At 40.8% G+C, this 18,104-nt stretch overlaps 1 protein-coding gene across 2 annotated transcripts in view; it reads right to left on the reverse strand.

The window, feature by feature from the left end:
* Positions 1-18,104, reverse strand: part of RALA (RAS like proto-oncogene A) — a 72,714-nt gene that overhangs the window by 7,743 nt on the left and 46,867 nt on the right. For both annotated transcript variants that reach the window (XM_060632206.3, XM_078442584.2), the window contains exons 2-4: positions 10,531-10,683; positions 7,650-7,858; positions 2,558-2,732 (exon numbers count right to left, since the gene is read on the reverse strand). In XM_060632206.3, coding sequence (XP_060488189.1) covers positions 2,558-2,732; positions 7,650-7,858; positions 10,531-10,644 — 498 coding nt within the window. In that variant the 5' untranslated portion in view covers positions 10,645-10,683. The remainder of the gene's footprint in view (positions 1-2,557; positions 2,733-7,649; positions 7,859-10,530; positions 10,684-18,104) is intronic.

The raw sequence follows: 18,104 nt of genomic DNA on the forward strand, positions 1-18,104 counted from the left end.
CGCTCAACCGACTGAATCACCCAGGCGCCCACCCCCACCCTGCTCTGCCCCCGTACCTTGGTTTATAAGCGTCCACATTTAATGTAATTTTGCTTTGGAGAGGTGACCCTTGAGTACAGACGATACTTTGCAAAACCGGCCACAGCAATACTCCCTACGCACTCTTCCAGCATCTTACCATTCTCCATCAGCACGTGGAGACCATTCCCCTTCCTCCCAAACCTGGGTAGGGCTTGCGACTACTCCAGCCAACAGAATGAAGTGGAAATAATGCTGAGTAACTTCCCTGTCTAGGTCATAAAAGATGACATGGTTTCTGCCTGGTTCTTATTCTCTTGTGACACTGGCTCTTGCTCTAAGAAAGCCTAAAGTAGGACACAACAGAAAAGGTTACATGGCGAGGAACCGAGCCATCCCTGGACAACAGCCAGTGTCAACTGCCTGGATCAGGCATGTGTGGACAGTCTTTAGAACTTAATCAGAGGGCCTGGATGCCTCAGTCAGTTAAGCTTCTGACTTTGGCTCAGGTCATGATCTCATGGTTCGTGGGTTCGAGCTCCGTATCAGGCTCTGTGCTGACAGCTTGGAGCCTGGAGGCTGCTTCGGATTCTGTGTCTCACTCTCTCTGCCCCTCCCCTGTTCACACACACTCTCTCTCTCTCTCTCTCAAAAATAAATAAACATTAAACAAAAAATTGAAAAAAAAAAAAAAGAAAGGAAAGAACAGAACCTAATTGAAGATGCTTCCAGTTCCCAGACTTCAAGCTTTTCAGCTGAGGCATGAGACACTGTGGAACTGAAACGAGCCAACTCCACTGTGATCTGTCCAAAACTTTGGCCCAGAGATTCCATGAGCATAATAAATGGTTACTTTCACCCATAAGTTTTGGGGGTATATTTTGTTACACAGCCAGAGTAACTAAAATAGCCCTACACTTTCAACTTTCCTCTTTTGAAAATACATGCATATGGCAAAAAATTCACGCCAGCAGATGACAGCACAGAGATTGTTATAATGACCGCTCCATAGCTTTTGTGGTTACTGCTCACCTCTTGGACCCACTGTCCTTAGTCTGAATAGGTTTTAGAGTGTGTTCTACAACTGCTCATCAGTTTGGAAGAAACGAAACACACACACACACACACACACTAATATTCAATGCTGCCTTTCAAAACCCCAAACACACTGAACTTTAAAACCTATTTTTATTAGTACTTTAAATACATTTGCCATAACTTTGGAGAAAACTGGTATAGACTATGTAGAAATCTTATAACACTCATTTTGTACAGATCTCTTGGAACTATAGGAATCTCACCATGTGACAAGAAATTTAATCAGCTTAAGACAGTATTGTGACATTACCTTAAGACCTACAGTAATTGGGGGTGCCTGGGTGGCTCAGTTGGTCGAGTGTCCAACTCTTGGTTTTGGCTCGTGTCATGATCTCATGGTTTGTGAGTTTGAGCCCCGTGTTGGGCTCTGTGCCGACACTGCGGACCCTGCTTGGGACTGTCTGTCTCTCTCTCTCTCTGCCCCTCCTCTACTTGCTCATGCATACTCTCTCAAACTAAATAAATAAACTTAAAAAAAAAAAACCCATAGCAAATGAAAAGAAAGACTAATTTTTTTTAACCCAATGATTTCTGTATTGGTATTACGAGTCTACAGGCACAAGCAGACCAGTTCGCTAAAACTTAAAGCCACCCAGAGCAGTGTTACTCAAAGTGTGGTCCACCAGGCCACAGTCTGTACCACCTAGAGCTTCCTAGAAATGCAAATTCTCAGGTCCCACCCCACAGCAAATGAAGCAAAATCTCTGGGGGTAAGACCCAGGAATCCATGTGTATTAAGTTTCATAGACACTTCTGCCAGTTAGAGTTTGAGAGGCACTCAGTAGAGCCTAGATGCTTGGAGGCTAAAAGAGGCCTCGTGTGGAGGGCTCAAGGGGGCGGTGCCTCAGTCTTCCTAAACACTGAAGACGCAGGTCTCGGCAGCAGCATGAAATAACGTATGTGGGCAGGTTCCCAGGAACAAGGCAAGGGTGTTCCTGGCCTGGACTCAGCGAAGGGCCAATGTGGACAAAGAAGAGGGCTCAGGGGGAAACAGAGGTGAGGGTAGGGGCATAGGTGTAGTAACAGATTTCAAAGCCCTCTTATCTGGGGCTCCTTTGTCTTTGGAGGTACCTTTACTTTTGAGAACTTAAATAGGGCTGGGCAGGTGTCAGCTCAGAGAACACTTCTAAATTATCCAGCCGCTCAGGGTAAGAAAAAAGAAAAATTAAGAAAAGGCAGCGATTCGGGTCAGAAATCCTGTTAGCGCTAGAAAAAAACCACTTAGCTGTGGTGTCTCATGTTTTAATGTCTCTTGGGAGCCTGAGGACAAGGTGAAGTGAGAAATGCCTAACATGTTGCACTTGAGCATTTAGGGCAGATAATAATCAGCACATACTAAATCACCATTTGAAAGTTTCACAAATCTCTGGACAAAATGCAGCTGAGTTAAAGCAAATCAGCTTATTAACGTGATGTAGCAGTAAGGACAGCCACCCTTTACCTTGTCAACATTAGCTCGAGTTTTAGCAGATGTTTCCACATAGTTGACATTCCACTGGTCGGCTCTGGTTTTCGCCTCTTCTACAGAAACCTGCCTTTTATCTTCTAAATCTGATTTGTTACCAACCAGCAGAAATGGAACATTCTCATCTTCTTTTACTCTTAAGATCTGCTCCCTGGATAAAAGAAAATGAGAAAGAAATATTAATATCACCCCCACAGGTTAAGCTAACAAAATAACTAACACCATCTGCCATTAGCCTTTACGTGTGTGTGTGTCTACATAACAACAATTAACTCATTCATGGCACGGTAGGGCGTGTGCTGCACCTCTTCCTTATTCTACCACCAACCACTTGAATTACACACTTCACTGTCGAAGGGAAAATACACTGAAGAGAGTAGCAATATGGTAGTGGAGGCACAAAATCAAAGTGTCAAAGGCTACTTCCTCCAAGTGTTTTTGAAAATAAGCTTTCAACGTAAGGATGGTTTTAGATTTGCAAAAAGTAGTGAAGACAGTGCAGAGAGTTGCCGTATTCTCCACACCCTGTTTCCCCTACTGTTAACACCTTACGTCAGCGTGGTACATTTATCATAGCGAAGGGATCAATCTTGATACATCATTATTAGCTGAAGTCCAAATTTTATTCAGATGTTTTCAGTTTTTCCCTCCTGTCCTAAGATCCCATCCAGGACACCACATGACATTTAGCTGTCATATTGCCTTAGATTCCATGTGACTCTGACAGTTCTCAGACTTGCCTTGGTTTTGATGACCTTGACAGTTTTGAGACGTGCTGGTCAGCTAATTTGTAGAAAATCTCTCAACTGGTATTTGTCTGATGTTTTTCTCATGATTAAATTGGGGTCATGGGATTTGGGGAGGAAGACCACAGAGGGAGAGAGTGCCATTCCTATTACATCATATCAATGGTCCTACCAAATGTTTTAAAAAACCCCACACATGCCAGAAATCTCTGCAAGTCTGCTCTGGAGTACAGCTTTTGTATTCACAGAGAAGTTATATGCTGTCACCAGTTCCAAAGGTATCATGGCTCTCTGTCCTTCTTAGGTGACTGTGAGCAAAGTAATTCTTTGCCTCAGTTTCCCATGCGTAACATGGGGCTAACAATAATACCTTCCTTATAAGGTTGCTATGAGGATGAAACGCAAAGTACTTAGAGTTGTGCCCAGCACGTAGTAAATATTCAGTAAACGTTAGCTGTTCTTAATCATTATTATTACTGTGTTGGAGAAAGTGGTTTTCTTATAAAATCAACACTTTCTTGCTAACTTACCGGTGCCTCCCCTCTGAAATTATTAAAAGACGTTGGAACTACAGGAACACAAATAGTTCAGACTAAGAGAAAACGAGAAAATTAAAGGGATTATTGGGATGACAGGTCAGCAGAGTATACCTGGTTTTGCGAGGATCTATCATGATAAGATACATTTGAGAGACTGAGTATGAATCTTCATCAAGCCTTGATCTCAGATTTGTCCATTTTGTGCTTCTTAGATTTTGTGCTTCTGATTTTAAGAGATAAGATGTAAAAAATGGGTGCCTTAGAATCCATGAAATTCGCTAGTATCTGGCTTGTCTTGTTAATGCTTCGAAGTGTCTAGTGTGTGGTGAGCACTGTATGAGTATTAGGCAGTGTTACTACCTTTCATATCACTTCATTCACCTGATTTCCGATGTTGTTGTAAATATTCTAACAGACTCAGTGTTTGTAGGCAGCTCTTTGGACCTGAATTCCTAGTTTTTCTTTCTTTTTTTGAGAGAGAGAGAGAAAAAGAGAGACAGAGAGAGAGGGAGCGGCTGAGAGAAAGGGAGAGAGAGAGAATCTTAAGCAGGCTCCGCACCCAGTTCCTGATCCCGACACAGGGCTCAATCCCATGAACTGTGACATCATGACCTGAGCCAAAATCAAGAGTCAGATGCTAACTGACTGGGCCATCCAGGTCCCCCTAATTTTTTTTTTTTTTTAATTCCTAGTTTTTCTACTGTGAACAGACTGTAGACCATATAGTCACCTCCATCTTCCACTGACTGGTACTTAGCCTATTACCCATCCTTTTAGGAAGAAGTTACAATGTCAGCCAGGCACAGGGACTTGGTGACACATGCTAAGCTGTACTACAGGGCTGTGATGTTGTCTACCATCCACATGATCTCTTGCAAAGAGCACATCAACACTCACCATCACTACTATTAAATTTATGACGTATTTGTGAAGGGGATATCAGCCAGTCCAAATCTTTTTCTACTGCTGGTGACAACAAATTTGCTGTAACCTCCTTAACCAGTTTCCTTTGTGATCAACAGCCTCACACTAAGATGTTAACAACACCTGACTTACCACTTAATCTCACTAACCACCAGAGACTGACTCTGGCATTTGTGACCAGTACTTCTGGTCGCATGTAGATATAGTCATTAACTTATTTCTTAATAAATACCTCATAAGTTACTGAGTCCAATGCTCCAGGAAGACCAATACTGAAAATACAGTGTGATTAATGCTATCAGAAATGTGGCGTTGGAAAGCCTGGACCTTCTGGGTTCAGAGGTGAGAAGACAATATTCATGAGAGTTAATTAGCTGGTTTTAATTAGCTACTTTCCTGGATGTCAGAGAAAGGCACTGCTATATCTACAACCTTCCTACGCATTTGACTTAATGTGATGCTCCCTTTAAGCGGAGTTTTAGAGGCTATTATAGAATTTTAGAATAGGAAAGTACTTTTATAAACTGGTCCAACTTTTTCATTTTTGACATAAGAAAAGTGAGAACCAAAAAAAAAAAAAAAAAAAGAACATTTTCTAACATTTCTATCAAACGTTTACTAAACATGCCCTGTATGATATATGCCAGGAACGGTACCAAATATGGGTCCCAGGGATCCTCAGGTGGATAGGAAATGGGTCCTGCTCTCAAGAGTTTTCTCCTGGTCAGGAAAAACACATGCAAATCAAGCTGATGCTACAAGTGCAGCAAGTGTGCTCTCAGAGTAGGGGCAGGCACTCTGCACACAGAGGAGCAAGCAGTGGGTTCTGCCCTGGGGACAGGAGGCCCAGGAAGGCTGAAGAGAGGAGCCGCCGCTGGTGCCACACTCTGCAGGTCAGACCAGGTGGAGCGCAACCACTCGGACTGTCTCAAAAATGCCTTTCCTGTGTCGCCACTGAGTCACCAGGACTGTTATGGGAAGGGCAACACACTGGAGGGACAACAGAAGAGTAATGAATGATTCACTTATTTTCTGTAAAAGCCACAGCCCAAGATTCTTACTCTCTTTATTCCCTTGAGACACCACTTTGGCTTTGGCAACTACGGTGACACATTTATCCCATCACCTAGAACAGGACTTGCTCCATAATAAGCGCTCAAATATGTGCTGAATGAGTGAATAAGCACTGACAGTTCTCTAACTTTCAACACGTCTCCCAGGACTGTAAGTTAGCAGGGCCTGCCACCGTGTGCACTTTATCCCATACATAACTCCTTCTTTAGAGACAACAAAGTTAATTTTACAAATAGATGTGCATTTTAAAAGTTTCTCAATGACGTGTTTTGTCCTTGAGATTCCCTGAGTTCTTGACACTTTCGAATGCACACGGAAAGGAGGCTTTATGTAAGCCTAGGTTCAGTTCTTGCTCAAGTGCTGGAAAACTTCTTTCCTTATCTGTGGAAATCCTTCTCATCCTTCATGCTCATCTATCTCAAGAAGGCCTCTGAGCTCCTCTCCTCTCCTGGTCCCTGTAATCATCACTGCCCACATCTCCTACTCTGTCACTACCTTGCTCTTGGTTTCAGGCCTTCATCATCTAGGCTGTGTGAATCTTGAAAACAGAGGGTTCACCACATGCTTCTTTTGTGTCCCTTATATCAAGGCAAACACTTAAACAGAAATAAAAAATATATAACTAAAGACTACTTTTGGGGCGCCTGGGTGGCTCAGTCGGTTAAGCGTCTGACTTCGGCTCAGGTCATGATCTCACGGTTTGTGAGTTGGAGCCCTGCGTCAGGCTCTGTGCTGACAGCCTAGAGCCTGGAGCCTGCTTTGGATCCTGTGTCTCCCTCTCTCTGCCCCTCCCCCACTTGTGCTCTGTCTCTAACAAAAATAAATATACATTAAAAAAAAATTAAAAAAAAAAAAGACTACTTTTGATTACGCATGTAGTAACTGAGGCTATTCAAGAACTTATTCATGGCATATTTCCCTTAGAACCCCTCTCCCCCCAAAAAAAACAAAACAAACAAAAAAAAGAACCCCTCTCCCCTTCACCAACCGCCCCCCTGCAAACCAAATGGATGACAGAATTTGATTAGGCAAATAGTAAGTGAGATATAAAAACTATTGTATCACACAACCCAGTGTACCACTCTACGGTATTATTACTTCTATTAATTTTTTTTTTTACATTTATTTATTTTTGATAGACAGAGAGAGACAGAGCACAAGTGGGGGAGAGGCAGAGAGAGAGGGAAACACAATCTGAAGCAGGCCCCAGGCTCCAAGCTGTCAGCACAGAGCCCGATGTGAGGCTTGAATTCACAAACCACGAGAACATGACCTGAGCTGAAGTCGGACGCTTCACCGACTGAGCCACCCAGGCGCCCCTACTTCTATTAAGATAATCGGTGTGCACTGTCGGGGCATCTGTGTGGTGAGGAGGATGGCGATGTGCCCGCTCAGCATCACACAGGTGCTGTAAAGCCAGTGACTAACGCAGAAAGATCTGAAATCTGGGTCAGAGCTCCATTATGTGATCCAAGCATCAACTATTCCAGCAGCATCAGTACTGTACTCTGAAGAGAAATACTCCAGTAACGCCTAACAGACTTTGGGGACTGAGGCTGCCACCATCTCACGCGCCAATACAGAGGGCACGGGGATGGCTGGAAGATTACACGACGTACACGGAACACCTGAGTGTACATGCACTGTGGATGGAGTCACGCACTACCATCAAAGAGGGAATAAACACAACTGCACGCAGAGGGAAAGACTAACAAGTAACCACCTCTGGTTGTCCACTTGTTTCTGGGGAGGACACCTGTACAACGGCATTCGTCCCTGACACACCTGAAGTCGGCTGTGGCTGCAAAGGATTCCATTTCTGTAATCGAGAAGACACAGAGGAAACCCTCCCCACTCCGAAAGTAGTTGTCTCTAATTGCAGCGTAATCCTCCTGCCCAGCTGTATCCAAGATATCGATCTGCACTTCCTCCCCATCCAGCACGACCTTCTTCCGATAGCTGTCCGCTTTGGTAGGCTCGTAGTCCTCCACAAACTACAGAAGATGAAATAGAGATTCACGTGAAGCTGCTGAAATAGTACAGAGAGGTCCCATGTACTTTTCATTCAGGTTTCCCCGATAGTAAAAACTCATTAATTTAAATTTTCATTTTAGGTAATTTGGTGGCTTCGACATTTGTAAAAAGCCAGGGTTAAATGATTAAGTCTAGACTGTTTACAGCTTGAAAACGGTGCTGTTTTCTTCCTTAAAACACCATACCTACAAAAGCTATTACACATATATTTAAAAAAAAAATTTTTTTTAACGTTTATTTATTTTTGAGACAGAGAGAGACAGAGCATGAACAGGGGAGGGGCAGAGAGAGAGGGAGACACAGAATCTGAAACAGGCTCCAGGCTCTGAGCTGTCAGCACAGAGCCCGACGCGGGGCTCGAACTCACGGACCGTGAGATCATGACCTGAGCCGAAGTCGGACGCTTAACCGACCAAGCCACCCAGGCACCCTGATTATAAATATATTTAATCAAATACATAAAAATTCTTTTCAATGTGACACTAAATATAAATTTTCATGCCAGAATTGTGGAAATAACTTGAAAGTAACTCAATATTTAGGTAAGCATTGAGAGTTGTGAAATCTCTTTTCTAAAATGAACCAAATCAAAAAAGTGACTTATACTACTCAGTAGAGTGGCAAATCATGAACTTTTAGATCTCTCTCTAAACATCTGATTTTTAAAATAATAGTACAACTAAACAACTTTACATTCCCACATCTATCTTCAACTCTGTAAATCTCCCCTTGATATTTTTGATCACTGTATCATTGTTAGCATGTAAGGATGTATACATACACACTTTTGTAGGGTTTTTTTTATTAGTTCCTATAAGTATTTTCATTATCTGATATGTTCTTATATATTGGCTCAATGTCTATATCCCTCTACTAGAATTTAACCCTTGGGAGTAGGGACTTGACTATTCTACTCATCACTCCATCTCCCAGAGCTTAGAACATGCCTGAAACATGTAGACGCTCACTAAATAATTATTAAAAATACGAACACAGTGTATTTGTAACTATAAAGGCTATGGGACATTCTACCATATTTACATGCTAATTTTTATTTGCATATTTATGAATATCAAATACAAATATTCAGATAGCACATCAGATACTATGGTGAATATTAGTATTTATCAATACTAAATGAAAAGTTAAGCATTCATCAAATGTAAGGTATGTGAGCAGTCTTACCTTTTTTAAAAGTTTTTTTATTTATTTATTTTGAGAGAGAGAGAGAGAGAAAGAGAGAGAACATGCACACAGTGGGTGAGGGGCAGAGAGAGAGGGTAAGAGAGAATCCCAAGCAGGCACTACTACACTGTCAGTGCAGAGCCAGATGAGGGGCTCAAACCCACAAACATGAGATCATGACCTGAGACGAAATCAAGAGTTGGATGCTTAACCGACTGAGCCACTCAGGCACCCTGTGAACAGTCTTACTTTTGACCTCCTCCATATTGTCAAGAAGGGGCCTGAAATTAGCGATTAGTTTGAAAGACTAGTTATTAAAATGAGTAGTAGGGAAAACAGATTGAACAGATAAATCAGCAATTTCATTTAAAGTACCATTTCAATCTCCTCTCTTTCCAAATTTTTTATTATAGTCCCCAGCGAACAAGATAACTGATGGAAGCGTTTTGTGTGTGACAGAATGCTGATGAGCAGGAAATAGGAGACATCGGGTGGTAAGGATCTGCAGGATTTGTTGTCAAGAGACCAGGCTTAGAGCTTGGTCACTCATCGGAGATCACTCTTCTTGGGTTGGGTAATCTCCCTGGGGTTCTGTTTTCTCATCCGTAAAATGGGGATACTACCATACCATGCAGGATTGTTATGAAGATTAAGTAAGAAAGAATAATCATAAAACTCTGCTTCTATTGGAAGAATTGAGGATAAATGTTTAAACTGGATTATCAACTCTTAAATCATTTAGGCTTGATAAGAGCCCTCTGGGGAAAGGCTATATTGCTGTCTTAACTCTAGGGAAATAAAGTCCAACATAAATACAGGAACACAAATCTGTAACCTTCTAGTGATTATATTTTAGGGCCATAGCCTTTACTTGTTTAATGATGAGTATATGCTAAGCCAAATACTACAATTGATTTCTCCATGATTATTAAAATTATTTTATTATTGGGGCACCTGGCTGGCTGAGTTGGAGGTGCATGTGACTCTTGATCTCTAGGTCATGAGTTCAAGCCTCACGTTGGGTGTAGAGAGTAGTAAATAAAACTTAAAAAAAATTATTATTATCATTACTATTGTTAAAGTTATCACAGGACACCAATGTACGTTAACTTTAAGTCTCAATTAGGTACTTTACCTACTAGTTCTATTAATTCAAGGTGGGAATCTCCATTAAAACACTTCAAATGAAAAAGCCAAAGTTAGCTTGCTTCAAAATAGGTACTGTTTCCAGTTCTGTTTTGTTTTTAAAGTAAAGGTTTTTAAGGATCTTGAATTATTGACTCGTTAAATCAACATGTGTACAAATAGCTCTGAATTTAAAAACAGGAAAAAATGATTAGTAGCTTTCAAGGACTTAAGGAATACACCTAAAACAGCACCAAAACTAAGCACAGAAATACTCTCTGAAAGCCCAAACTTCGATATCCATTATAAAATCGGCACTTACCTCATCATACATGAACTGTAGAGTCAGAGCGGACTTGCCCACACCACCACTGCCCACCATGATGACTTTGTGTAAGGCCAAAGAATTCTGACCCTTGGGCTTATTTGCAGCCATCTTGTGTCAAAGAGTTTTCAGCAAAGGCTTAAGAAGAATCTAGAAGAATAAAAAAAAAAAAAAAAAGTAATGCTCAGTACAGTCTTCCTCAGAATTCCAAGTGTAGGAAAGAGATAAGGTGTCCTTGGGCTTCAAGATACTAGTTTTCATTCTGCGGTGATTTTCAACAAACGGCAAACGAAGCATGCTCAAGAATCACTTATGAGAGAACACCATGACAATACAAGTATGTGACTCAAGGGCATTTCTCCTACAATAGCTAGTTTTCAGTAATGAGCTATGACCAAAGGTGAAAATTTTGCAGCACAACCACACGCTGACAATAACGAAGTATTAGATGTATTAGAACATCATCACACAGATTAGGAAAACAGGCTTACCAATCACTTAGTCTTCATATTAACCTTTATTGGCAATAATTAAAGAGATGTTTCTTCTAAGTCTAGGAAGAAACAACTGGCCAAAAAACACACAAAAACCAAGGTTGCTGATCGAAAGGCTTACTCACTGTCAGTTTATAAAAGAAACCTCATGCCAGTAACTTGGTAGCAGAATTAGACAGAATCCAATACTGTAGATCAGAGCTCCCAAGGGACATCGTGGAGGAGATGGCCGATCTGACTTAAATCCCTGGACCCAGTGCACCCTCAGTTTCTTCAGAAAGTGCATTTGTTTACTGCCCTCACGTGCTTAGTGTGTGGAGACCGGATCCTCCAGAGGCTGGGGTGCTGCTGTACACTAACGGCACCCCGTCACTCTGGCTCCAAAGCAGGTCTCTTGGCCGGGAGGTCACGGCAAACACGGGGCTTGTGTGGAGCCCAAGTGAGGAGCCTTTCTGTTACTAGAGGCTCGAGGGGTTGCGGGTGGCTGCAGCACCCTTCCTTCTCAGCGTCTTTTGACTTGTTTTGGTCCCGGGACAGCTTTCCCAAATTGCAGCTCACGGGACCACACCTGATCCTGCCTGCCTCTCCGTCCTGTCCATCTCCCCACTCGGCTACATCAGTCCCACGCCGGCCTCCTTCAGTTCTTCAGATGCTCTTCTGTGCCTCTTGGCCCTTGCCATGCAGTATCCTGTATTTGGCATATTCTTATGCAAGTTGGCTAAGACCTCTCTGTTTCTGGATCTCAGTCTTACCCGAAACTCGACCTAAATTACACTCTCCTCTGCCCTGTGCGCTCATATAGCATCTGATACTTTACCTCACGACCATTATCACGAGCTGAAATTGCTTGAATGTGTTAGTTGCTTAATATGGGTCTTCTTCCCAAACATACCAGAAGCGGGTTGAGTACAGGGGCCATAGTCTAGTTGGTTTACTTTATGCTTAATGTGACTAACATGGCTGGGTAAAGTCAGCCACTCAGTACGCATGTGCTGAACGAATAAACAAATGTTCTCAGTCTGACAACCTTGGGGAGTAATTTAGACTGTACTGGTATTAAGTAGCCATTGCTACTAGAGATTCAATCGCAAGTCTGGGCAAGGACAGTCTACTGTGGGTCTGTGCCTCACACACTGGCTATAAGCCAAGAGCTGGGCCCTTCTCAGGCTCTGCCCAGAAATCACGCCCATATGACTATTTGCCCAAACAGAAAAGTCTTAAAGAAAGAAAGAAACAACTCATAATCTTACTACCCACTTAATATGAACATGTTATACTTTGAGACTGCTTTCAATCTACGTGGAGCGTAACTCTGACACTATCCGTGCAATTTCTGATCCCGTTCTTATTTCTGCAACATTTTAGCAGAAGCAGTTTGCACTGTGAAGTGTATTGTAAAGACTCTACACTTGGAGGCTAGCAGTTTCATCAACTCAACAGACAAGAACTGAGTCCCCCCCTTTTTCCTGGGTACCAAGGACATGATCATTAGATTGTGAATGACTATCACTGCTCAGAAATAGTGAAAAATATCAGTGTATTTCGGATAACTGATAGCCTTATTCAAATAACTAAAAGCCTTAAGTATACTAAGCCTCAGTAGCTTATGGAACATGCTCTTGCTGGTGTTCCTATATAAATCAGGAAATGATCCTCACTATTATGATCCTTACTTGCTGGCAGCTATAATCATTTCATGACTATGTAGCTACCGATTTTTATCTATCTATCTATCTATCTAGAGTGTGTGTGCATGCATGAGCTGGGAAGGGATAGAGAGAGAGAGAGAGAGAAAGAGAATGAATCCCAAGCAGGCTCTGTGCTGTCAGCACAGAGCCCGATGCAGGGCTTGAACTCATGAACCCGTGAGATCATGAAATCAAGCATCAGTCGCTTAGCCAACTGAGCCACTCAGGAGCTCCTACAGATGTATTTAAAGTCACAAAACTGAATGAACTCACTTTGGGATAAGATGAAGATGGGTAAGAGAAGGCAGCAGAAGAGATATCCCTGAGACAGCTCAACAGACTTGTTCAGGAGGAAAAGTGGCCACTCAGGAGGAAATCCAGTAATTGTACATAGAAACTGGTTGACTGTCAAATCCTGCTGGGAGACTGAGCTGAGATATAAGAAGATAAGAATTTACAGAGAATTGATTACTAGATTTTGGCAAGATGGAGATTGCTAATAACCTTGGGGAAAGTCATTTCACCAGTGAGGTAGGAATCACAGCCTGAATGGGGTGTGTTGAAGAGAAAACAGGAGGTACAGAAATGCACTTTTTTACTCTGAAGATGAAGAAATGTGGCCATAGATGGTCAGAGTTTTTGTTTGGTTGCTTTTAAAACGTTATTAATGGATGTTCATATGATAATCATCCAAAAGAGGCAGAAACACATTAACACCAGAAAGGATAAAAACCATATCGTCATCTCATTAGATGCGGAAAAAGTATTTGACAAAGTACAATATCCATTCATGAAAAAAACTCTCAACAAAGTAGGTTAGAGGAACACACTTCAACATAATTTTTATTATATATATATATATATATATATATATATATATATGGAAAAAATACAGCTACCATCATTCAGGAACAAGATAAGGATGTCCACTCACCACTTTCATTCAACATAGTATTGGAAGTCCTAGTCACAGCAGTCAGACAAGAAAAAGAAGTAAAAGGCATCCCAATTGATAAAGAAGAAGTAAAACATTCACTATTTGCAGATGACATGATGCTCTACATAGAAAACCCTGCAGACCACCATAAAACTACTAGAACTGATAAATGAATTCAGTAAAATCGCATATAAAATTAATATACAGAAATCTGTTGCATTTTTACACACAAATAAAGAAGCAGCAGAAAGAGAAATTAAGAAAACAATCTCATTTACAACTGCACCAAAAATAGTATGATACCTGGTGAAGGGGAGGGGCAGAGGGAGAGAGAGAATCGTAAGCAGGCTCCACATCCAGCACCAGAGCTCAGAACTCTGGGCTCGATCTCAGAACCATGAGATCAAGACTTGAGCCAAAATTAAGAGTCAGATGCTTAACTGACTGAGCCACCCAGGCGCCCCTACTGTTCAATTTTTTAAAGTGATGTGCTAGAATAATACTATAGAACCTATTTGGTTAGGGGTGGGTTTTGAGTTTTCAAGCTGTTTTTCTCTGCTTCGTTCAGAAATTAGACACCTACACCATGCTCAAAATATTCATTTAAATATGAATTACCTGATTTTTCCCCCTCCTTCTCTTCCTTCCTCCATCAACAAAGGCACTGCTTTTGGTGCTAAGGCTATGGAGTTGAACTCCACAGGTCTAGGGTCTTGCCTCATGTTTAGCTGAGGTGTATGCATACTGTATGAATTTCCTGTTGCTGCTGTAACAAATTACTACAAACTTATAGTGGCTTAAAATAATACAAATTTATTGTATTACAGTTCTGGTTGCCAGAAATCCAAAATGAGTCTTAAGGCTCAATAAAGGTATCAGTTGGACAGATTCTTTCTGGAAGCTCCAGAGGAGAATGTATTCCTTGCTTTTTCCAGTTTTTAGAGACTGGCACTCCTTGGCTCTTAAACAGTCTTAAATCTCTTTGAAAAAAGAATTACATCTCTTGGCTACATCACAACAATCTCTGCTTCTGTGGTCATACTGCCTTCTCTTCTACGGTAGTCAAACCTCCTTCCACTTCCCTCTTAAAAGGAGACTTGTGATTACATTTAAGGCCCACCAGAATTTTCCAAAATAGTATCTCAAGATCCTTGATTTAATCACAAAGTCCCTTTTGCCATAGAAAGTAAGATTCACAGATTCCAGAGATTAGGATATGAGTATCTCGGGCCATTATTCAGCCTACCACATAAAGTAGGTCAAGGTGCTTCAGACCACAAACCTTCAATCCAAATTCTAAACTCTCTATTTTAAACTTTAAGAAGTTTTCTAGAAACGATCAACCTAGTTCTCCAATACTGAATAAAGAATACTCTTATCAAATAAGGTATCAAATATTCTCTGGCGACCAAAAGTGAAAAACCCAATGATCTTCATATTTCCAGAGCTCATTATCTTTAGACTTTCCTAATAAAGGTACTTATTATTAGTCTAGCAAAAATATTAGCTGGTAAATTCTTTAAAAAAATTTTTTTTTAATGTTTATTTATTATTTTCATAGAGAGAGACAGCATGAGCAGGGGAGGGGCAGAGAGAGAGGGAGACACAGAATCTGAAGCAGGCTCCAGGCTCTGAGCTGTCAGCACAGAGCTGGACGCTGGGCTCGAACCCAGGAGCTGTGGGATCATGACCTGAGCTGAAGTCGATTGCTTAACCAACAGAGCTACCCAGGTGCCCCTCTGACTGGTAAAAGTTCTTAATGAGAGATTCTTTGTCAATAAAGAGATTAAATGAATCATTTACTTCCCCTCCTATTTCAATAGTGCATTAAAAGTTTATGATCACCAGAAGTTCAGTTCCTATCAAACCATTACTAATCACATGTAGGTAGAGGCCAAATTAGTGACTCACTCTCAGAATATAAAGTATTTCATACAACAACTCACCCATGGCACTCCCTATCTGCATTAACAGTATCTGCTCAATAAAGAATTCCAAGGAATTTATTATAAAATTAACAATTTCAGAAGAATTAGAATATACCTGACCAAGGAAACAAGATACACTATTCCTTTTTGAAAGAGTTTTTTTTTTTTTTTTTTTTTAAGACTACTTAGGTTTATTACCAGGCACAAATAACAATATTGGTATATTTTTCCAGCCATTTATTTTATTTTATTTTTTAATTAAAAAAAATTTTTTTTAATTTTTTTTTTAACATTTATTTATTTTTGAGACAGAGAGAGACAGAGCATGAACGGGGGAGGGTCAGAGAGAGAGGGAGACACTGAATCTGAAACAGGCTCCAGGCTCTGAGCAGTCAGCACAGAGCCCGACGCGGGGCTTGAACTCACATACCGCGAGATCATGACCTGAGCCGAAGTCAGATGCTTAACTGACTGAGCCACCCAGGCGCCCCTTTTTTTTCTTTTTTAACATCTTTTTTTTATTTTTATTTTTTAACGTTTATTTATTTTTGAGACAGAGAGAGACACACAGCATGAACGGGGGAGGGTCAGAGAGAGGGAGACACAGAATCTGAAACAGGCTCCAGGCTCTGAGCTGTAGGCACAGAGCCCGACGCGGGGCTTGAACTCATGGACCACGAGATCATGACTTGAGCCGAAGTCGGCCGCTTAACTGACTGAGCCACCCAGGCGTCCCCCCCAATTTTTTTTTCTTAATGTTTATTTATTTTTGAGACAGAGAGAGAACATGAATGGGGGAGGGTCAGAGACAGAGAGGGAGACACAGAATCCGAAGCAGGCTCCAGGCTCTGAGCTGTCAGCACAGAGCCTGACGCGGGGCTCTAACTCACAGACAGTGAGATCATGACCTAAGCCACAGTCGGAAGCTCAACCGACTGAGCCACCCAGGCGCCCCAATTTTTCCAGCCATTTAAATAAAGCACAGGTATTATCAATAGTGTTTAATGCTCCAGAGTATGGAAAAAGCTTCCAAATCCTCCTCAGAGAGCTAGCTTAACATTCATAAAGTTCTAACAAAGAGATAATAAAGGAAATGTAGATTAACTGATCTATCATGTGAATACAGTGCAAAAATTCTAAATAAAAAATGTTACCATATAGAATCCAGCATATTAAAAGAATAAACCAAAGTGACCAAGTAGAATTCAACCAGATATTGTAAGAATAGCTTTATATTTTAAGAAGTCAATAGAATTCCTCAAATTGATAGAAGAAAATAATCATATTATTATCTGTATAAAGCCTATACTATTTGTAAAATCCAAAGTCTGCTGCTCATAAAAACCTTAATAAAGTAGAAATTTATTGGTACTCACTTAATATAGAAACTGGCTACCTTAAAGCCCACACCCTAAAAGTATCATTGTGCTTCATAAAATAAAAGCATTTCCATTAATGCTTTTTTCAGGAATAAGAATGTCCACTATCACCACTCTTTGGCATTGTTCTGGAAGTGGCATCTGATGACATCAGAAAGAGAAATAAGGAGCAAATGATCATTATTAACTGATAATACGATTTCATACTTAAGCCAAAGGAATCAACTGCAAAATTGCTATCAAAAAGAGATTTCAAAGGGTAAATGGTTCTATACCAAATATGTTGTATAAAGAATGAATTTCTTTTCAAATAAACGGTTAGAATGTATAATGGAAGAAGGGGCCAAAGCAATTAAATGGGGGAAATGACAATCTTTTCAACAAATAGTCCTGGAAAAATTGCATAAACCTTAGGAGGAAAAGAACCTCTACTCATTTCTCACCCTGTGCCAAAAAATTAATTTGATATGTATGATAGACTCAAATGTAAAGCTAACATATAGTCTTCAAAAAACAGAAAAGTATCTTTGAGACTCTGAGGGAAAAAAAGATTTTTTAGAGAGGACACAAAAAATATGAAGTACAAAAGAAAAAACTGAAAAACTGGACTATCAAAACTAAAATCCTCTACTCATCAAAAGGGACTGATGAGAAAATTAAAAGGTAAGCCACAGGCTGGGAGAAAATATTGTCAAAGGACTTGCATCCAAAATATATAAATAACTCTAACAAATTAATAATAAAAATATAAGCAACCCAGGGGTACCTGAGTGGCTCAGTTGGTTAAGCCTCCGGCTTTGGCTCAGGTCATGATCTCGCAGTTCGTGGGTTCGAGCCCTGCATCGGGCTCTATGCTGACAGCTCAGAGCCTGGAGCCTGCTTCAGATTCTGTGTCTCCCTCTCTCTCTGCCCCTCCCCTACTTGTGCTCTGTCTCTCTCTCTCTCTCAAAAATAAATAAACATTAAAAAATATATATATATAAACAACCCAATAAAAACTGGGCAAAATACTTGAGCTTCATAAACACTTCATAAAAGATATTTCTTTGTCCAAAAAGTTCATAAAAAGTTGCTCAATATCAGAAGGACATTCAAATGAAAGTCACAAGGATACACTACTTTATGCCCACTACAATAGCTAAAAT

This window comes from Panthera onca, chromosome A2 (assembly GCF_046562875.1).
Source record: "Panthera onca isolate mPanOnc1 chromosome A2, mPanOnc1 haplotype 2, whole genome shotgun sequence".
In the NCBI taxonomy this organism is placed as follows: Eukaryota; Metazoa; Chordata; class Mammalia; order Carnivora; family Felidae; genus Panthera; species Panthera onca.